Source organism: Muntiacus reevesi, chromosome 2 (assembly GCF_963930625.1).
Source record: "Muntiacus reevesi chromosome 2, mMunRee1.1, whole genome shotgun sequence".
Taxonomy (NCBI): Eukaryota; Metazoa; Chordata; class Mammalia; order Artiodactyla; family Cervidae; genus Muntiacus; species Muntiacus reevesi.
In genome coordinates, this window is record NC_089250.1 from 215,315,304 (window position 1) to 215,338,080 (window position 22,777).

A 22,777-nucleotide genomic window follows, 5' to 3' on the forward strand; every position below is an offset into this window, starting at 1 on the left:
CGAGGAATGGGGACGAAGATGGCAGACTTCGATTCCCTTCAGAAGCTCTCAGGCGTGCCTTCGCCGCCTGACTGGGTGGGAGGAGGCAGCTGCTCAGAAATCTCCACCGAGCTCATTCGCTCCCTGACCGAGCTGCAGGAGCTGGAGGCTGTGTACGAACGGCTCTGCGGCGAGGAGGTGGGGGAGTTGAGCTGCTTTTTCCGGGAGGACGCAGAGGCAGTGGGCCTAGGAGCCGTTAGTGGGAAGTTCGGGCTGTGGGAAGTTCTATTCTTGCCAAGGAACCAAAAAAGCACCTACGCGAGAAGCAGGCATGTAATTGAGTGTAGTTGGGGCGACCTGACATCTCTGTTTACTCTGTCTCACGCCCCCAAGCATGCTTTCATATTACCTAGGCGATCTGCCCGCACTCACCCATTGATTTCCCTGGCCCTTAATCGCCAGATTTCTCCGCCAGAGTAAAGTTAGACTTGAGGGGTGTACGCCGACTCGCTTGCTTTTCAAAATAGGAAGAAAGCTCTCTTGCAACGACTTAGCAGTTTAAATATTTTGAAATGCACTTACCTCATTATCTCATTTAGGCGAGAAATCATTGCAAATAAACTCGAAGCGTTTTAGACTTCCTTCTGTTGGGAATGATTTAAGAGTGTAATTTTAGTGTTTCAGGTTAATTCAGGGCTTTATAGAAACTTTGGATTTTAAGATTCAGACACAACTGTCTAATCTTTAGTCGCTAAATCGTGTCGGACTCTTGCAACCCTGCGGACTGTAGCCTGCCAGGCTCCTCTATCCATGGCATTTCCCAGGCAAGAATACTGGAATGGGTTACCGTTTTCTTCTCCAGATTATCTTTCCTATCCAGTGATCGAACCCCTATCTCCTGCATCGGCAGGCGGATTAGTTTTGGCTGTATTGGGTCTTAAGTTGCTGCCTGGGCTTTCTCTAGTTGTGGAGACAGGAGTTTCTCATTGTGGCGGCTTCTCTTGTTGCAGAGCACAGCTCTAGGGCGGGAGGGTTTGAGTAGTTGCCAGGCAGTGGGCTCTGTAGTGGAGGCCCCAGGTTCTAGACCACAGGCTCTGATTGTGGTGCAGGGTCTTAGTTGCTCTGTTGCCTGTACTATCTTCCTGGACGGGGTATCTGACCCGTCTTCTGCATTTGCAAGCGGATTCTTTACCACTGAGCCACCAGGGAAGCTGTACTTAGCCCTGCCTGATATCAAATGAGGAGTGTGGGCTTTATGCTTTCTGACATTCCTTACACCCTTCTTTACTTTTCTGTGTGACTTGATGTGAATACATTTTTGACTGCCAGCTGGCTTCTTTGCCAGTCAGCAGAAAAATCTAAGCTCTGATCTAATAGTTTAGTAGTTGTTCCCTAAACCAAACTTTTATGAAGGTTGAGCACAGAAGGCAGCTTCGGCCTCGAGCAGGGATGGTCATTGGTATCTTTCAGAATTTTCAAATGTTGGCTTACAACAGCTCCGGCGGTTTTTAATACGTTTTTTTAAGCAAGATGTGCTTAATAATGTTCAGTACTAAGCTTGTATTCACTGAGTTAATCAATACTTTGGGGGGAAAGATTAAGTCAATCTTACAGACAGAATAATCTTGGTTTTGTGTTTGTATTTATGTATGTTATCGTTTGGCTTACCTAACATCTGTAAGGGGTATATAGTACTATCCCTATTTTTCAGATGAAGAAACTCAAGCATAAGAAGATTACATTAGTTAAAGTAATTCAAAAATTGACTTGGGTGAGAGAAAATTCTATTTATTGCTTTTGGGTACTGATTATACACTAGAAGAGACTATTTATAACTGCCAGTTTAGAAGTTTCATTTCTTTATTTGAGCCTTTATATTTTAAATGCCTCCCTGTGTTAGACACTATACTAATGAAATCAAATAAAAGTTTATTTCGTCTCTTTGTTGTGTTCATCTCCTAGCTGGAATGAGATATACCTAAGCTATCAATTATTATGTAATGTGATGACAGCAGAAATGAAGTAGTATTTGTTAAATCCCTAGGGAGCTTAATGACAGGAAAGAAGACACTTGAAATGGGATTTACTCTTCAGCTAAGTAGTTAGATTAGACAACTCTTAAGGTTCCTTCTGACCATGCTAATGACAGGATGTTTCTTTGTTTCAGAAAGTGGTGGAGAGAGAGCTGGATGCTCTTTTGGAGCAGCAAAACACCATTGAAAGTAAAATGGTCACCCTCCATCGGATGGGGTGAGTCTTCAGCTCAGCAAGAGCTATTTTAAGTTCCATCGGAGTCCACTGGATAAGTTATTATTTTTCATAACTTTGTGTTATACAGTGACAGTTGAGTTTAAATTGGAAAGGAGAATTACCTCCAGGTAACGTGAATACCCTCGGGTGTGGTTAGATTGTTCTCAAAGTGTCCTTGGACCAGGAAGTATCAACATCTTGTTTGGAAACTTGTTAGAAATGCAGATTCTGAGGCCTCACCCCAAACTTACTATACCAGAAGCTCTGGGGGTGGGGCATTAGAATCTCTAGCTTAACCTGCATGTCAAGTGATTCTGATGTATGGCTCAAGTTTGAGAGCCCCTGTTTTGTGTATTTTGTATATTTGCTAGTCATAAAAATTGCTTTGATTTCATCATCCTCTTAGACTGTTGGTTAGTGCATTTTATGCTCACTTAGCAATGGGGAGATTCTGCACCCTAGTTCTTTGGCAGTACTTATTTAGGACTGTCTTTTGTATTTATTTAAAATTAAGTTGTTATTCAATATAAGCCTAACTTTTCAGTAAAACACTCTTGAGAAAAAGCTATGAATAGAGGGAATGGAGCAAAGAGTTGTGGAGAGATAAAAAAGAAGTATGACTTCGCAGGTGGCTCAGTGGGTAGAGAATCTGCCTGCAATGCAGGAGTCGCGGGTTTGATCTCTGGGTCAGGAAGATGCCCTGGAGGAGGGCATGGCAACCCATTCTAGTATTCTTGCCTTGAGAATCCCATGGACAGAGGAGCCTGGCAGGCTTACCGTCCATAGGGTCTCGAAGAGTTGGACATGACTGAAGTGACTAAACAAGCATGCTCACACACAAGAAGTATTAATAGAAAACATAGTCTCCATCTGCAAAAATGTTTTTTCATCTCTTTTACCATCTACTCCTATGGATCTGTGTACTGACAATGTGTGTCTCCAGTCCAAATCTACAGTTGATTGAAGGAGATGCAAAGCAGCTGGCTGGAATGATCACCTTTACCTGCAACCTAGCTGAGAATGTGTCAAGCAAAGTCCGTCAGCTTGACCTGGCCAAGGTAATCCCATTGAGCTTTTGATGTTTGAGTTAGTAGAGGGCAGTAGAGAAGCCACCACATTAGAAATTAGAGCACGACCATCCAATAGAAACCTAATGCAAGATACCAAAACCAGATAAAGATATCACAGAAAAACGGCAGACCAATAGCTGTTATGAATATAGACACACAGATCCTCAACAACAGTAGCAAATCATATCCAGCAATGTATTTATTTAAAAAGACTATACTATAGCAAGTGAAATTTATCCCAGTCATGCAAAACTGATTTAGACTATCAGTTAATGTAATACACCAAATCAATAGAATAAAGGAAAAAGCCACATGATCATCTCATAGACTCAAGGCATCTGATAAAACTAAACACCTGTTTTGATGAAAACACTCAACAAGCTTGGAACAGAAGGAACTTCCTCGACCTGATAAAGGGCATCTTTATGATGTTAAAGATGGACTAACATCATAGTTACTGGTGAAAAACTAGTTGCTTCCCCCAAAAGACCAGGAACAAAACAAGGATGCTGCTTTTCAACATTGTACTAGAGGTTCTAGCCAGAGAAGTTAGGCAAGAAAATGAAATAAAAGTCATTCAGGTGGGAAAAGAAAAATTCTATCATGAACCGCATATGTAATTTAAAACTTCCCAGTGACTGTTTTTTAAAAAGCAGAACAGGTGAAAATAATTTTCACAATTTAGAAACATTTGTTTAACCCATTATTTCAGAAATTACTATTAAATGATATTAATGAGACATTTTTACCTTATTTATTTTTGTGCTAAGTTTGAAATCCAGTGTGTATTTCACGCATATACATCTTAACTTGGATTAGTCACATTTGAAGTGCTCAGTAGCCACAGGGGGAGAGTGGCTACTGTACTGAACAACACAGGATCTGGGTTGTAGGTTTTGGTTTGTTTGTTTGTTTTTTGGCTGTGTGGCTTGTGGGATCTTAGTTCACTAACCAGGGATTGAACCTCATCCTCTGCAGTGAAAATGTGGAGTCCTAAGGGTTGGCTGGCCAGGGAATTCCTCATTCTTGCTTATTTGAAACAAAAATTCTTTCCATATATTTTGCATACATTATTTTATTTATTTTTAATTGAGGAATAATTGCTTTGGATTGGTTTCTACCAAACATCAGCATGCATACATTATTAATTGGATTGCAATGTCATGTTCCCAAAATGTCAAATACACTGTGATTATAACTTTAACAATATAACCGAAATATAAATGTGGATTACTCCACTACTGCCTTATTAAAATAAATGACAGTTCACATAAATAAAATTGTGTGATACTTGTCAGTAGTATTGACCATCATCCACAAATTTTGTGAGTGGTAGTGGTAATGTTTTTTACTTTACCAGTGAAAGCTGTAAAGGATCTCTGGTTACTTGGCTTCAGCCCCTGAAACTCCCAAACTTCTGGAGAGATGCTTTTGAAAGAAGAGGACATTGTTTCTAAGCAACAAATCTTATTGCAGAATCGCCTCTATCAAGCCATTCAGAGAGCTGATGACATCTTGGATCTGAAGTTCTGCATGGATGGAGTTCAGACTGCTTTGAGAAATGAAGATTATGAGCAGGCTGCAGCCCATATTCATCGCTACTTGTGCCTGGACAAGTCAGTCATCGAGCTCAGCCGACAGGGCAAAGAAGGTTGGCATCCCAAACTGTTGCTTCCTAGTTTAGTTACAAGCATCTGTAATCTGAACTCGGCAGTCTCAATCAGGAAAAGGAAAATTAGGAAATTTAGGAAATTTTCTTGTCTGGTACTAGACACAGTATAGGTCCTAGACCATCCCAGGGCAAAGGTTGTTATTCCTACTTTATGGAAAAGAAAACAATCCAGATCCACTCTTCCTCTGACCAGTGGGTTGTTTACACTGGACAATATTGCCTGTTTATACAATTAAAATTAAATTTTTAGCTTTCTGTTCTGGACCTTCCATGACCTCTACCCACTCTTGTCTTTCCAGCCTTTTTTCATGCTATTCACTCATACATCCATTCATTGTACACGTTTATTGAGCTCCTCTTTAGACCAGGGTATATACTGCTTGCAGTTCTCTGCAAATACTCTTCATCTTTCTGTGTCCAGTGCTTTGCTGTTTTCATTCCCCTTGCCTAGAATGTGTGTACCCCATCCTCAGAAATCAAAATCTTGCCCATCTTTGAGAAACAAAATATCAACTCTGGGAAGCCTTTTCTGATTACTTCAACCAGAAATGTCACTTGTGGGCACCTTTCTCATGACACTTATCATACACGGAATTTTATTACGGTCATTTGTGCACAAATCTCATTTCTTGAAGATGATTGTAACTCCTGTGGCAGTGGAAGTGTGGCTGATTCATCTCTTCATCATCTGTATTGCTAGTACAGCATCTTGCACACACTTAAGTGCTCAATACCTGTTTTTGGAATGCACAGACCGAGTGGCATAAACCTAACAGAGTACCGTTCTTTATGTTAATTCTCATCTTCTCCCCATTGTGCAGGCAGCATGATTGATGCCAACCTGAAACTGCTGCAGGAAGCTGAGCAGCGCCTCAAAGCCATTGTCACAGAGAAGTTTGCCATTGCCACAAAGGAAGGGGACCTGCCCCAGGTGGAGCGCTTCTTCAAGATCTTCCCACTGCTGGGCTTGCACGAGGAGGGATTAAGCAAGTTCTCAGAATATCTTTGCAAGCAGGTATGGCTCCTGCTTGCTTGGCAGCATAATGGTACAGTTCTCTGCCTGCAAATCGGGGCATTGAATGGATCCATTTTCTGTGGATACTTTTTTATGTCTGGATTTGAATCCCCTTTTCTGCTGTATCCCGGCAGGACTGGACACATGCATTCATTCAACACTTACTGTCACCAGTCTACTTTGTACCAGACGTAGCCTGGACATCTACTGATGTATTCCAACGGACCAAGTAAAACCACAAGAAAATTAAAATTTAATTTCTCTGACGAGTTGAATCACCTTTTCCAAGCTGTCAGCCAGGGACTGGCTTCTTTTAAGAGCATTCAGAGATGTTGGTTAGTGGTTTTTAGACTAACTAACTAACTAGGCTTGAAGGCTCCCCTGGTGGCTCAGTAGTAGAGTCTGCCTGCCAGTGCAGGAGTCGCAGGTTTAATTCACGGGTCGGGAAGATCCCCTGGAAAAGGAAATGGCAACTCACTCCAGTATTCTTGCCTGAAAAATCATGGACAGAGGAACTTGGTGGGCTGCTGTCCATGGGGTCGCTAAAGAGCTGGACATGACTTAGCGACTAAGCAACAACACCAACCAGGCTTGAGTCTCAAAATAAGATTTGGAGGGGAAAAAAATCCCCAGGCTTGCAGCTCAAAAATTGAGATCAAGCAGGTTAAAACTGAAAAAGAAACAGGCTTCAATTTAGTCTCCGCTCACCTTCCCCTGGAGCCTTAGATTGTGGAGAAGCAAACATTAGTAGGCGTGTGAGCACAGAGTTGTTATTTTTTAAGTGTGTGTCACAGTGCATCCTGTCCCCATCCCCCAGTTCTGTGTAATGGAACATTATTTTGCCATTCAGGAAAATGCGACAGTTCCATATGTGCAGACACACTTTACTCTCTAACATGTGGCTGACTAAGTTAAACAACAGCGTGCCATCATTCATGTTGAAAATGGAGAGAGCGACAGTAAAGATTGTATGTTACATAAACATGGAGTATTTTGGGGATAGTTAACAGCAGTCACTTCTCAAGAGGAAACTTAGGAGATCAAGAAACATAGATAAGAGAAAGAATTACTTTTTTTTTTCATTTATTTTTATTAGCTGGAGGCTAATTACTTTACAATATTGTAGTGGTTTTGCCATACATTGACATGAATCAGCCATGGATTTACATGTGTTCCCCACCCCATCCCCCCTCCCACCTCCCTCCCCTTCCCATCCCTCTGGGTCTTCCCAGTGCACCAGCCCTGAGCACTTGTCTCATGCATCCATCCTGGGCTGGTGATCTGTTTCACCCTTGATAGTATACTTGTTTCAATGCTATTCTCTCAGAACATCCCACCCTCACCTTCTCCCACAGAGTCCAAAAGTCTGTTCTGTACATCTGTGTCTCTTTTTCTGTTTTGCATAAACAAGGGTTATCCTTACCATTTTTTTAAATTCCATATATATGCATTAGTATACTGTATTGGTCTTTATCTTTCTGGCTTACTTCAGTCTGTATAATGGGCTCCAGTTTCATCCATCTCATTAGAACTGATGAAAGAATTACTTCTCATCCAGCACTCCTTTGTTCCTTTTGAATGTTTAAGTGTGTTTTACCCATTCTAAAAATTAATTAACAAGAAATGAAACTGCTTTATGGTACTTTTCTATCAATACTTTTTTCTTAATCAGTACTTTGTTATCTGAAACCTGGAAAGGGCTTCTACTGTTAATCCCTTAAAATTCCCTTAGAAGTACCCAGATTCTGTCCCCTACTCAACAGAGCACCATTAATAATAACTCTTGAGTTATTCTTTGAAACAATTATTGTAACTTGGGACTCTCTCCCCAGTTTAACAACTGTAGATATTATCAAGGAAAAGGAAAGCATTATTAATCCCTCTGAATGGAAGAAGAGTTAACTACCATGTTAAGTTCTTTGTCTTGCCTGAGGTTTGGACAGCCCACAGCCCCCAAGGGGTGTTCCTCTGTGCTATCTAGGCTTTCTAGCATCGAGGGAAGCATGGGGGGAAAAGCCAGTGGGAGGTCTTTTAGAAAAACTGAGGCTAACCTTTGGTCTAAGAAATACATGTGGATTTTCTACTTTTTTCAGGTGGCCAGTAAAGCTGAGGAGAACCTTCTGTTAGTTCTAGGCACAGACATGAGTGATCGAAGAGCTGCAGTCATCTTTGCAGATACATTGACTCTTCTGTTTGAAGGCAAGCCTCTTTCTCCACTACAGACACTTCCAGCATCTGCATCCTAGCTTTGCTTTTCTCCTCACCAGCCTGATGCCTTTACTTTAATCCTGTGGTTTGCTATATACTGGTTTCTTGGAGAGTTAACTTCCCAATTCAGTATCTGATTCTCAAAGATTAGAATCTCTCGGATGTTTTGTTCTCCCTAGTCCTCGAGAATAAAACTCCAGGAGTGGATTTAACTAAAACATGACAGGGGAGAGAGTGGTGCTCATTTCCAAAGATGCTCCTGTAGAAACTGTCAGTATAATTTATCAAATGGCTGCTGTTTACCAAGCACTGTGCATAGGTAACAGATTTGCTTAGCAATTCCTGACACCAATAAAGAACCATTTGTGTTCATTTTGGGAAGTAAAACAGCCAGAAAGGGTTGAGTTAGACCCCAAGTCAGTCCTGGATAGAAGAAAGGAGTGTATCTGTGGGAAGAACATTTGGACTCCAGCCCTCTCCCTTTCTCCCTTCCAGGAATTGCCCGAATTGTGGAGACCCATCAACCAATAGTGGAAACGTATTATGGGCCAGGCAGACTTTATACCCTGATAAAATACCTGCAGGTGGAATGTGACAGACAGGTAGAGAAGGTGGTAGACAAGTTCATCAAGCAGAGGGACTACCAACAGCAGGTGAGCAGGGGAAGCATATAAGGGGTTTTGGAAGCAGCATTAGCCGGCAACACTGAATAGAATAAATCAGGGGCAGAGAGGCTAAGGAGGTGGGGAGTGCAAAAAAGAAAAAGTAGGAACAAAATGTCAAATGCAGACTGGCCTGCATCTTGCCATTTCCCAGCTTACTTTGGGCAGAAGGTGTTGTCAAGGTGATGATGGCCTCAGTGCAAGGCTGAGAAGGAAATAGAAAGGGTTTCCTAAAAGGAATACAACAGAAACATTAAACCACTTGTCAGTCACAGAATGTGCAGCATTGCCATCTGGTGACTGAGTGAGAATTTGATTTCTTCAGGTCTTATTCAGTGTTAAATAATTTTGTCTCAGATTTCTCCTTCATTCTTTAAGGGCTAAAGGTAACGTTTGCTTTTTCAGAACTTTAGGTTTCTCCATTTCTTTAAGCAGATAAAATGAGAATCAGTTCAGTTCAGTTCAGTCACTCAGTCATGTCTGACTCTTCTGCACACCAGGCTTCCCTGTCCATTACCAACTCCCAGAGTTTATTCAAACTCATGTCCGTCGAGTCAGTGGTGCCATCCAACCATCTCATCCTCTGTTGTCCCCTTTTCCCTCCCACCTTCAATCTTTCCCAGCATCAGCGTCTTTTCCGATGAGTCAGTTCTTCATATCAGGAGACCAAAAATATTGGAGTTTCAGCTTCAGTATCAGTCCTTCCAATGAGTATTCAGGACTGATTTCCTTTATGATAGACTGATTGGATCTCCTTGCAGTCCAAGGGACTCTAAAGAGTCTTCTCCAACACCACAGTTCAAAAGCATCAATTCTTTGGCACTCAGCTTTGTTTTAGTCCAACTCTCACATCCATACATGACTATTGGAAAAACCATAGCTTTTACTAGGCAGACCTTTGTTGACAAAGTAAGGGCTGAGGTAACATTTGCTTTTTCAGAACTTTGTTTCTCCATCCCTTTGAGCAGATAAAATAAGAATAGAACTTAGAAATAGGAGTAACCCCATATAGTTTTATTTCTAGAACTCTAGGAAACTAGACATTAATTCATTGGAATACCACTAGCATCAGTTTTAAGTACAGTAATAGAGGTGAACATTAGCATATAAATCAAAAGTAAATCTTTGGCACCTCCCGTTGAGAGTCTCCTTTTAGCTTGCCTCTTAACAAACTAAATCTAAACATTCTTATACCAGAAGTCTGAAGGGACCAGCAGGAAGCAGAGAGAAGGAGGGAGGGGAAGAGTATTCTCAATTCTGTGGTATGTTGCAGTTTCGGCATGTCCAGAGCAACTTGATGAGAAATTCTACATCAGAAAAAATAGAGCCAAGGTAATAACCCTCTTTCTTTCACCCCATGGAAGTGTGAATCAGTAATCAAGTATCATTCAGAGGCTGCTCTCCTACAGTGTGGTTTACACTTTAAAAATACTTTATCTTTGACTCTTTTTTTAGACTGGAATATAGCATACAAACAAAAGCATATGTATAACATATTTGTGTTTTGTCAAGAATACTAGATCATTACCAATGCTGCAGTCTGAGTCTAGAGTTGGTGCTGTTAATCTTTACAGTATACTGAGCATAGAGTACAGGGACACATGTAATAAAGGAATATAACCTAGGCTGATAAAGTGCAAGGAAAGGAATCCTGAGAACATGATCTTACATCTGAGACTTTAAGAGTAAATAGAAGGGGATGATGGATAAATGTATATATATGGCTGAGTCCCTTCACTGTTCACCCGAAACTTCACAACATTGTTAATTGGCTATACCCTTACATGAAAGAAATTAAAGTTTTCTATTTTTTTTAATGAGTAAGAGGACCTTTCCTGGTGGTCCAGTGGTTAAGATTCTGTGCTACCAGTGCAGGGTCATGAGTTCAGTCTCCAAGATTCCACATGCTGTGTGGCGCAGCCACAAAAATCAGAAAAGGATAGATAGGAATAAGAGGTGAAGCGTGTTCCAGGCAGAGGAGAGGGAAAGTGTGCAAAGACGCCATGTATTTGAAAACCCAAAGAAGGCCAGCAGAGCTGAAGTACAGGAGATGGAGGGAGCCTGCCGTGCACTGAGTCTGGCGAGGCTGTCAGTCAGGCCGCTTGGCGTTTGTCCCAAGAGCTGTGGGAACTCATGATTCCGACATGACCAGATTTATGTCCCGAAAAGACCTCTGGGACAGCAGTGTGGAAAATGAGTTAATTTTGTCTGAAATGTGAGGGAAGGGATCAACTTCATTCTTTAAAAGTGGCCGTTTGTTATCCCAGTACAGTTTGTTGAAAAGACTATATTCTTTCTTCATTGAATTGTCTTAACATTCCTGTTGCAAATCAGTTGACCATAAATGTCAAGATATCTGGACTCTTATTAATCTATATGTCTGTTCTTATGTCAGTAAAACCATACTGCCTTGTTTGCCGTTAGCTTTGTGGTAAGTTTTAAAATTGGAAAGTGTGAGTCCTCCAACATTTTTTTTCCAAGATTGATATTTGGCTTTTTATCTACATAGGTGATGGGTGTGGGACACAGTTTAAGGATGTATCCTAAAAAATTCCACCACAGCTACATGAGGGGTTAGGGAAGCATGATTTGTTTTACATGAAACATAGATAATTTTTACTCGAGCCACTAACAAAAATACAGGCTTCCCTGGTGGCTCAGTGGTAAAGAATATGTCTGCCAATGCAGGAGACATGGTTTCAGTCCTTGGGTCGGGAAGATCCCCTGGGGAAGGAAACAGCAACCCACTCCAGTATTCTTGCCTGGAGAATCCCATGGACAGAGGATCCTGGCGGGCTACAGTCCATGGGGTCGCAAAGAGTCGGACACAACTGAGCGCATTACACGAAAACTAAAAATACATCTCCCAGTCTCTTATGTAACTCTGGCAGAATTTTTAGGGGGTAAATAATTCAGGTGAAACATGTAAATGGAACGTGTGGTTGACCACTGTCTCTGATCACAACTGGGCCAGCAGTGCCAGAAGGACCATCTGGCAGAGCTGACTCTCCTGGGCCTGGGGGAGGGGGACTTCGGGACTCTATTTGCCCTGTAGCTCTTATATCTGAAGGAATCCAGTGTCCTGCTTAGGCTTTCTGCTCCACGTGTCTTAGGGAACTGGATCCTATCCTGACTGAGGTCACCCTGATGAATGCCCGCAGTGAGCTGTACCTGCGCTTCCTCAGGAAAAGGATCAGCTCAGATTTTGAGGTGGGGGACTCCATGGCCTCAGAAGAAGTCAAACAAGGTAAAAGGTGTTGCCCATGTTCCCTGAGATGGGTCGGGGACTCTCAGAGCCAGAGTCAACTGACTCTGTTTTGTACTAGTTAAGTCACAGATTCTTTCAATGAGGAAGTAATTGGGGCTTATTAGTCTCTGGGGGGGATCTGTGGACAAATTGACTCTCAGGAGGAAATTTGGACTTATCAGATTTTAGAATTGGACTGGGTCTTTGAGGCCATCTAATCGTTTTACAGATGAAAAAGGCTAAAGGCAAGAATGGTTCAATGAGTCTTCTGCTCTTTTCCCCATGCCCTGCTTCCTCACCAGCTCAGATTTAGGGACTGGTGTTGAGGTAGGCAATATGTGCACATGATAGATAGGTAGACTGATAGAACAAAAAAATGTACATAATTTCATGAGGGAACTTTAAGGAGTGATAAGAATATTCTAAAAGTGGATTGTGGCTATTGTTACAAAATATAAAGTTACTGAAAAAAAAATCATTGAATTGCACGTATACAATGGTTGAATTTTATGATATGTAAATTACACCTCATGTAGTATTGAAGAAATTGTAATATTGAGAAAACCTTTTACTCCCTCCCTCAGTCTCCCCGTTCCCTCAGTCACAATTTTTGAAGGAATAAGTATATTGACTGAAAAGGTATGCCACTGTCCTATTTCACTGACACACTGACTCTCCAGGTTTTTAAGAAGACGTTTAGTTCCTGCTGGTTGAGTATATGAGTCCTCTTAACTGGAGATCTGAAACTCACCCAGCATCTGTGGCAGTCTGCATGGCTTGTACCAATAATGCATGGCAAAGGGATCATTTATAGGACCTGGTGGTTTGGTTTTTTTATTTGTTTTGGGCATTGCTACAAGATTTGTGGGATCATGTTTCCCCATCAGAGATCAAACCCATGCCCCCTGCAGTGGGAGCACAGAATCCTGACCACTGGACCACCAGTAAAGTCCCTGAATTGGTGTTTAAAGGCGGATATGTGCTCACTTGGAGTTTGGTACTTACTGCTGTTAATAATGACCATGTATGTTCAGAGTTGACCATGTATGTACAGTAGCCACAAGCCACATGTAACTATTTGAATTTTAATTAAAATTAAATAAGGGCTTCCCTGGTGGCTCAGGATGATAAAGAATCTGCCTGTAGTGCAAGAGATGCAGGTTCAATCTCTGGGTCAGGAAGATCTCCTGGAGAAGGAAAGGGCTAACCACTCTAGTATTCTTGCCTGGAGAATTCCATGGAAGGAAGAGCCTGGCGGGCTACATACAGCCCATAGAGTCACAAAGAGTCAGACAGAACTGAACAACAAATACTTTCACTTTTCACAAAATTAAATGAAATTAAAAATTCAGTTCCTCAATCATATTAAGCACATTCCAAGTACTTAATAGCTGCTACTACATTAGGCAGCAGATACAGAACATTTCTATCATCACAGAAAATTTTGTTGGGCAGCACTTTTTATAGAGTGAAAAATCTAAAAACTGCAATCTCCAATTACTGTAATTTCCTGTTATCTCTAATAATACCAAAATGTTTGGAAATAACGCAGTTGTCTAAAAAAAGTAGTTTAAAGAAATATGGGCTGTCTACATAAGATATCACACAGCCATTAAAGATCAGTAAGCTAAAAAGAAGAAAAACTAAACTACATAGAAACAATGAAATATTTATGATGTAATTTTTAAGCAGGATACAGAATTGTATCGGTACTATGATTGTAACCATGTAAATTATGTACAGATTTGGAACAGAGACTAGAAAGGGACCTAAAAAAGAGAAAAGATCTATTTTCTTTGGGGAAGAAGAGTGAGTATTCCTTTCTTGGCTGTCTCCTAGAGCACCAGAAGTGCCTGGACAAGCTCCTCAATAACTGCCTACTTAGCTGTACCATGCAGGAGCTCATTGGTCTCTATATCACCATGGAGGAGTACTTCATGAGGGAGACTGTGAACAAGGTAAGACAGAGGGCACAGCCCTCGGAGATGGGGCAGCCTGTCCAGGAAGCCAGGTGAAAGCCATGGCCGAGGTCGCTCGTATTTCTCAGTCCTGCTTTGAGAATACCCTGGCATGCCGACTAACTGTACTGCTTTGCATGGTCAGTGGGCATCTTTGGGGTGATTGGGCTCTTCATGGACCCAGCTGGGACTTCTTTCACAAGGGTCATGGAAGAGCACCTCAGCTCCTCGGGAGCCTCTTTGTCCCCTGCCTCCCTAGCAGTGTGTGGGTGAGGAGCCGTGGGGAAGATGGGCCTCCCCTGGTGTCTTATATCCTGCATAACAGATATTCTCAAGGCAGACGCCCTAACTACTTAGTTTCCTAACACTGGTGATCAGTAGGGAAGTGAACTTCTTTAGCAAGGAGGAGCCACTCCAAGCTGTGACCAGAATAAGCTATTTTAGGAAAAGCACAGACAAAGTACAGAACCATCTAGAACCGTGACAGAACTGGGGCCCTTACTGGGCAATTTGCCTTTGGGGTAGGCTGTGGCCCTGGACACCTATGAGAAGGGCCAGCTGACGTCCAGCATGGTGGATGACGTCTTCTACATTGTTAAGAAGTGCATCGGGCGGGCCCTTTCTAGCTCCAGCATCGACTGCCTCTGCGCCATGATCAACCTCGCCACCACAGAGCTGGAGTCTGACTTCAGGTACAGCGGCCACCCTTTCCACTCTCTGGGAGGCAGGAAGGTCCTCATGTTTGATTCCTGGGGCCCATTTTGTTTCTTGCTTTTTTTCCCTTATGATTCAAGTTCAGTTCTTGAACTTGAACAGGATATAAGCTCCTATCCATAGCACCACATCCTTGACTCCAGGCAGTTGTACAGCACCCAGGTACCTTATGGGCCAAATCTGAATTCGCTGGGCCGGATCGGAGGAGTTTCTGGCCCTCAGACCGAGAAAAGGGAGCAGGCGCCTCAGATGAAGGCAGCAGTTGTAATGTTAATGGTGATACTTGCCTCTGCTGCAAGCCAGGCACTGTGCTGATTTCCTGCTCCCCTTCAGTCCTGATAGCGACCCTGTGAGGTGGGAGCCAGTGGCTCTCTTCTGTCAATGAGGAACCCGGGGCTCAGGGAGATCCCACGTCTCACAAGTGGTGGAACATGGAGTGGAGTCTGACTATCACAAGCTGTTCTCTCTGCTCTTACATGGTGCCGCCTTCACCAAGCCGCACTTCCTCCCGAGTGTGTTGGAGCTCAGTGCCACCCAGTGACAGCCTCACAGGGGTTCAGGAGTCGCCAGTCTGCTCTCTGTGTGCGCTTGACATCAGCGCCTTTGAGGGGGTGCGGCCTCCCTGCCCTGACTGCTCAGGGCCTCCTGTTCCCTGGGAAGAGCAACTCACGCCACTGGCTCGGGGTGGTGAGCCCGCTGGTGTGCGTGCTGGAGGCCAGGCTACGCCTGCCAGTCCCCGCGTGCCCTTCTGCCCCCAGGGACGTGCTGTGTCACAAGCTGCGGATGGGCTTCCCAGCCACCACCTTGCAGGACATCCAGCGCGGAGTGACCAGCGCCGTGAGCATCATGCACAGCAGCCTGCAGCAGGGCAAGTTTGACACCAAAGGCATCGAGAGCACCGACGAGGCCAAGCTGTCCTTCCTGGTAGGCAGCCCGCGGGCGAGAGCTGGGCTGAGCCCTGGCCAACCAGCCCTCGACTGGAGACCTCTCCCCCAGTGTCTGCAGAGAAGGAAAGTTCCTCCTTTAAGGAAGGCTCCTTTTAGAGGGTTCTGAAAACATTTCTCACCCAGGGCCCTCTTTCAGAGCAGCCTGAGCCAGGACATGTCCTGTTCCTGCCATGAAGGCTGGGCGCCTCAGAGCCCCCCAGTGCTCATTCCCAGGAGCACCCCCAGCTGTTGAGGGCTCCACTAAGTATCAAGCTTGGATGACATCTGTGCCAGCCCCCAGACCACTTCTCTGAGGACGGCCTGCAGCGGGGGAGGGGGCTGACCCATTAGGCCTACCAAACTGCTTTTCTGGCACACTTCTTAGGCTTTCAGCCTCCTCAGGAAGGTGACCTTCTTCAAGCGCTGCTACCCAGCATGACAGCTGTGTGACAGCTGAGGAAGAAGTACGGGAGGATGAAAGGGCTCATACCGGGCAACAACCAACTTGTGATGAGCCCAAAAGAATGCAGATGAGTCCTGCGCCTGTGGTCAGGCCTTTCTGGCCCCTGCTGTCTTGGCATGTGTGGGTACAGTGCTATCAGGGGCTGTTCTGCACTCCCTGCATTGATCAGACTCCTCTTGGCTCCTGGGGTTCAGAGACCTGAAGGAAACAGCCGAGAGTTGAATTCTCAGTCGACAGCAGTCCACAGATGGAGTCCTGAACACCACCCTGCAGGGGATGCAAAAACGTATATGTGTTTTTTTCTGGAAGCAAGGTTCTTAAAGCTTTTATTATTCTTAAACAGAACTATGACACCAAAAGAGTTGAGATGTTGCTTTCGGAGACAGAAGCCTAAACATGCTCATTTTTACCTTGTCCCTGTGCAAGGGAAACCCACAGTAACCAGTCCTCAGATCCAGTGAAGTCTATTCAGGCAGTCCTACTTTCTTTCTTTTTTTTTTTTTTTGGCAGTCCTACTTTCTTTTTGTCATTGAAAATATTTTCCCTGAGCATGTGTCCTGTCGATTTAGGATATCATGGTTGTTGCCAGAAAAACCAGGATTCTCTCCAAGAAATTATTGCCTCTGTACCTTTAGAGAACTTTGTCAACATTTCTGGCAACCAGCTTCATATAATCATGAACTGACTTTAATTTTTCATTTTTATTTGCATTCTATTTCATTCTTCACAAAACTTACTTTCATTCTTTCATCTCTCTGCTCAAAAATGACTCCCTACTACCTACCACATCAAAACTAGACATCTTTGCCTGGGTGTTTTGCTGAAGGCTCCTGAATCTGACACATCTGTCCCTCTAGTCCTGTCTTCCATCCCGTGGCTCCGCAGTCCCCAGTAGGCTGGCTGCTGTGTGTTCGCACATTCGCTGCTCCCATTCAGACAGCCCCATTGTTTGAGGCCCCGAAGATAAGGCCGGCAAGAAAAGGTGATGCTAAATGCTTGGTGACAGTTTTCTCGTTTTCCTGACGCCAAGTACTTAAAGTGTCATCACTCCCACCACATGGCCTATTTCTTATGTCACCTTGATTTATTTGGCTGCCAAGATGAATTCCCTGACGGTGCTGATATATCAGTCACTGTGAGCCGGGATAAGCCCAGTGAATCCATGCTTACAAGGACTGTCAGTACAAGGGAACTTTGAAATCAATACCATTTGAACCCAAATCCATTTCCCCTCATGACAGATTTTCCTTATGTCCTCAAATGCATTGGAAACATTCATGTTGTGGCTTCCGTCCTTGAGCTGTTATGACAGTGCAGTTACTTCTCTGGAGACTGTTGGTGGCCTTGTATCGAGCTTGTGATGTTGGTGGCCTGGTGTTGTGGCACGCGAAAGGAATGCCTCAAGTGTCATCCATCCACCGTGCAAGCAGCCTTAGCAGCACTGTCAGCAGCATGACCTTCCAGCACTGGCTGCAGGACGCTGACAAGGGCAGTTTTCTTGTGGACAACAACAAGGACATCCTAATCTCAGTCCCTGGGGTTCTGAGCTTCTTTCATCCAGAAACCCTGAAGTTTCTGACTCACCTCTTGAAACATCAGCCCCTGTCTCCCTCACCTCAGCCTTTTGCTCATGGGACCAGCACACCCGTTCAAGGGCAGCATGAGCATTTCAAACTCTAATTTCTCCCAACAGTGTCTTCTAGAACAGTATTCCCAAACCACAGCTGTGCTCATATAATGTCCACCCACTTTACATATTCCTCAGCCCCACCCCGTTGTCCAGGACAGCATGGCACCCCAGCCCCAGGCTGACATCACCCGTCCCTGCAGCTCCACCTCGTGTCGTTTCCCTGCACGTCCACCCCAGCTCTCCTGGTCCCCGGATATGTTTTTGGACTTTCTGCCACTCTGCATTTGCCTTTGTTATCTTTTCTTCAGAAGACAGACATTCATTCATTCAACAAATATTTATTGAGAAACTTCTATATATCAGGCACTGTTGTTGGTTTTTGAGCTGCACTGCCCAGTATGGTGTGGCTATTTAACTTGAAGCTAAAAATACAGTTGTAGAGTTGCACCAGCCACATTTCCAGTGCTCAGTAGCCACACATGGTTATTGCTACTGTGCTGGACAGCTCAGATTTAGAACATTGCCATCATCAAGAAAGTTCTCTTGGACAAGCTAGATCCCTGCCTTCATGGACTCTCATTCTAGTGGGAAGGGCAAACAAGAAACAAATAAGACAATATTGGATCATCCTAAGTACCGTTAAGATACTATCAAACAGAACAGTGGACTAGCAGAAGCTGGTGGGGTGGAGAAACGCACTCGCCTTTCTCTCCAGAATTATCTCCTAGCCTCGTAAGTCCCTCTCAGGTACCGGCTCTGCCATGGAGCCTCCTGGTGTGCCTCAGACCAAAACAAGGTTTCTTTCCTCTAAATGGCCATCGCAGTTTTTACCTTAGTTATCATTTTTGTCACACACTGCTTTTTATGATTGGTGTTTCTGCACCAAGCTCATAAGGAGTTGCATCATAAAGGAGGGAGCCCTTGACCTGGAGTGGCGAGACCTAAATTCTAACCTGGCTCTAGCGCTGTGACCTGTCGCTCACTGAATTGCTATCCTCTTCCTCTGCTTTATGTTTCTTTGTGGCGTTTATCACTCCCTGACATTTATTATCGACTTTGCTTCAGGAATTCAAGGGACTGAGTTTTTTCTGTTAACCACTTTCTTCCCAGTACCTTCCACAGTGCCTGGCACATAGTGGACACTTTAAATATTTGCTGAATCAAGAGTTGACTGACCTTGTTGAGTCATTTCACCCTCTTAGGTGTCTTGTTTCCACCTGTGAGCTGGCTTGATAATACAGTTGACTGTATTATCAACATGGGTTTGAACTGCACAGATCCACTTATTCATGAATTTTTTTCAATAGTAAATACTACAGCTCTATGATTCACAGTTGGTTGAATCTATGGATGCAGATTCACAGATGCAGATGGCCTTCCCAGGTGGAGCTAGTGGTAACGAAGCTGCCCACCAATGCAGGAGGCATAAGAGATGCAGGTTCAGTCCCTGGGTTGGGAAGATCCTCTGGAGAAAGAAATGGCACGCCACTACAGTATTCTTGCCTGGAGAATCCCATGGACTGAGGAGCCTGGTGGGCTATAGTCCATAGGGTCTAAAAGAGACACGACTGAAGTGACTTAGCACGCATGCACAGATATAGACATGGAGGGCCAGCCACAAGTTATATGCTGACTTTTTACTGTGCCCCTAACCCCAGTGTTGTTCAAGGGTCAACTGTACTTGTTTTGCAGAAGGTATTTGGCAGAGCCGCAGACCTAATGGTTGAGAAAATACTTCATTGGTAACAGGCTCTCAGAAAGCATTTCTTAAATCAGTGACAGCCTTTGCATCACTGACCTTGGCTTGGAGGTTCAGAGCCCCAGGACTTCTCCCAGACTTGTATGCCTACACATGGAACAAAAAGACCTGAAACCCTGGATCCCTACCTCTGAGGTCAGATAGCTTCTCTGCCTCTTTGTGTCAGACCCAGGAGAAAGGGTGAGCCTGGTTCACCATTCTGCCCACTGAGACCTGAGACCCTGCCTGGTACAGTGCTGAGGGTAGTCCTTGGCCACCCTGAGCCTCAGGAGTGGGTACCAGCAACAGTGAGCAGGAAGTGACATTCTTCCGTCCTGTCTCCCAGGTGACACTGAATAACGTGGAAGTCTGCAGCGAAAACATCTCCACTTTGAAAAAGACCCTGGAGGTAAAGGGGACCCTGCCTGTCAGCTCTCTGCAGCCTTCCCATGCCTCCTGTTGAGAGTGAACCCTGTATGCTTCTCCTGCTGGGGCCGTGGCATTCCTGGCATCGAGCCAGCTCTTCCTCAGAGCACTGGAGGGGATTCATTAGTGACTGACATGGTAGCAGCACATCTCGGAACTACAGGAAGATTATAACCCATGAGTTGGGAGATCAGAATTCAAGTTAGCTCTTTCAGCACATACTTGGCATGTGACCTTGGACAAATCCCTGAGCCTCAGTTCTCTCATCAATGAAATGAAATACAGATCTCCATGGGGCCCTGCTCTTGGTTTGTTGGGTAGCCTGGTTTAAAAAAAAAAACAGGATTGAAAGCACTTTATAAAAATAATAAAGTCCTCCATAAATTTTGAGATAAAAATGATTATGAGGGGAATTCACTGGCAGTCCACTGGTTAGGACTCTGTGCTTTCACTGTGAGGGTGTGGGTTCAATCCCTGATTAGGGAACTAAGATCCCACAAGCTGAGTGGCACAGCAAAAAAAAATATGATATAGGGTTCACTTAACCCTGTAGAGAGCCAGTTGTCATCGTTTTTTAAAGGAAGGCCATATAACAATGGAAGTTACTTGGACTTGGAAGTCAGATACCCCTGAGTTCACGTCTGCATTTGGCCACTGACAAGCTGTGGGGCCCGAGGCAAGTTCTCTAACCTCCCTGAGCCTGTTTTCTCTCCTGTAAACAGGAGTGATGGCCTCTGCCCCACAGGTTTGTTGTGAGAATTAAACAAGAACATAAAGCACCCGGTACATGAGCAGCATGCAGTGGTGGTTAATGATTGTATTAGTAGTTAACACAACATCATGGAGTATTTACTTTGTTAAATACTAGAAAACAAAGAGCCCAGCTCCCCTCCACTCCTGAACGCTGCCTCTGGGAGAGGAGGGAAGCCAGCGTCCTGCCTCCAGGCAGGCACCGGTACCCACGAAGGCGCTTTGCTGCAAAGGCACGGGGCCCTGCGCTGAGGCTAGTGCTGCGCGCGGGCCTTAGGGCTGGGCTGCCCGAGGTGGCCAGGAGCAGACACGAGAGAGGGCCTCCGCGCTGGTGGGCTTCCTGAGGGAGGCTTGGGGGGCTGCTGTAAACTGGACCAGCTTAGGAATTCACCCCATAAAGGCCTTAAAGTGGAATAAAGTAAGAGCGACAGTCACAACAGACCCATAGCATAGGGTCTCTCACGTCGTGAGTATTCAACAAGGTGGTTGTCACCGTTGTTTTTAGGTCATGGCACGTTAGATTGTGTTCCTGACTTTTTCTGTAACATTAATTAGTCTGCTGGACTTTGGTCCCTTAGCAGCTCTTCCTCCCTGCTGCTCCCGCTGTGGCCAAAACAGCACAAGCTCTGAGGAGGCTATAGGAAATGCCGGCAGCTCCTGGCAAGCCACAGCAGCTTCCCTGTGCATTCTCTGCCACTCAGCCGCGGTGTGGGGTTAGGAACAGGTGCTCTGGAGCTGTAATGCCCAGCTTCATGACTTAGTGCTGTGTGACTTTAGGCCAATTATTAACTTCTCTGTGCCTTAGTTTCCTCATCTGTACAATGGAAATAATGATAGTACTTAATTCATAAGAAAAGTACTTTAATAAAAGTAAAATGCTTGAAACTGGGCCTGGCACACAGTGAGCACTTGAATCTTAGCTGTGGTTATGATGACATTCCCTGGGCTCAGAAACCTGATGGCTGGGTATTCTCCCCTAGAGTGACTGCACCAAGCTCTTCAGCCAAGGCATTGGAGGCGAGCAGGCCCAGGCCAAGTTTGACAGCTGCCTCTCTGACTTGGCCGCCGTGTCCAGCAAATTCCGAGACCTCTTGCAGGTAAGCCCCAGTCCTGGGCTTGTGTCTTGCTCTGAGACTATTACTGGCTTATCATGGGTTACACGCATATAAGGAAATGGGGGTGGTGGGGAAGAACCATGAGGGGGCAGGGTGCCCACCACTGATCTTGTGCGAGTCCCTTGAAGACTAAAGGTTTCTCAGCAGTGCTGCTGTCACGTTGACAAGCTGGCATCCTGGCCGTCTAGAATCTGCACTCGGCCTCCACAGTGCCAGGAGCCCTCAGAAAGGTGCTCAGAAGAGACGGAACCGCGTGGGTACTCAGACCTGCGTGGCCTTAGCCGAAGGCGCTGCCTGGTACCAGGCGCTCAGAAATCACACCAACCCCGTGGCCACTTCTCTGACCTGGACCTGATTCAGGATATACCTCAAAAGGAACAGTTGTTCCTGGCCTCTTGGATCAGCATCCTGTCTCTTAAGACTTCAGAGAGGGCCTGCAGAAAAGGCTCCGAGCTGAGGACACCCTGGCAGACACAGGGTGGAGGGAGCGGAGGAAGGGAAGGGAGGGGCACGTGCCTCCCGTGTCTGACGTGTCTGCCTTGTCTGCCTTGCCCTGCAGGAAGGGCTGGCAGAGCTGAACAGCACAGCCATCAAGCCGCAGGTGCAGCCGTGGATCAACACCTTCCTCTCTGTCTCCCACAACATCGAGGAGGTCAGCCTGACCACAGGCAGCCGTCAAGCCCAGGACTACCCCGCGTTCCCTGGCCCCCAGCGGTGGAGCTGTCTTACCGACTGCACCTTACGTATTTCTCAGGCTCATTTCTCTCACCCTCAAAGGCTAGCTTCCTCCCAGTGACAGGTTGTTCCTGCAGTCAGAGGGCTCCGAAAGACATCTAAAAGGAGTTTGCCTTGATGTATTCTGTTATTGAGGCTCTTTTTGCCCCACATCTTAGCACCTTTTTTTTCTAGCTTTATCTTTTCATGGCCTCCCAGCTGGTGCAGTTGGTAAAGAAC

The 22,777-nt window shown here is 44.9% G+C and overlaps 1 protein-coding gene across 1 annotated transcript in view; it reads left to right on the top strand.

Moving 5' to 3' along the window:
- COG4 (component of oligomeric golgi complex 4) overlaps positions 1–22,777 on the top strand; it is a 24,707-nt gene continuing 1,930 nt past the window's right edge. The window contains exons 1-15 of the mRNA XM_065924983.1: positions 1–177; positions 2,147–2,229; positions 3,173–3,287; positions 4,776–4,950; positions 5,793–5,986; positions 8,080–8,185; positions 8,690–8,847; positions 10,130–10,188; positions 11,970–12,103; positions 13,943–14,061; positions 14,587–14,753; positions 15,534–15,699; positions 19,879–19,941; positions 21,689–21,805; positions 22,383–22,475. Coding sequence (XP_065781055.1) covers positions 7–177; positions 2,147–2,229; positions 3,173–3,287; positions 4,776–4,950; positions 5,793–5,986; positions 8,080–8,185; positions 8,690–8,847; positions 10,130–10,188; positions 11,970–12,103; positions 13,943–14,061; positions 14,587–14,753; positions 15,534–15,699; positions 19,879–19,941; positions 21,689–21,805; positions 22,383–22,475 — 1,920 coding nt within the window. The 5' untranslated portion in view covers positions 1–6. The remainder of the gene's footprint in view (positions 178–2,146; positions 2,230–3,172; positions 3,288–4,775; positions 4,951–5,792; positions 5,987–8,079; positions 8,186–8,689; positions 8,848–10,129; positions 10,189–11,969; positions 12,104–13,942; positions 14,062–14,586; positions 14,754–15,533; positions 15,700–19,878; positions 19,942–21,688; positions 21,806–22,382; positions 22,476–22,777) is intronic.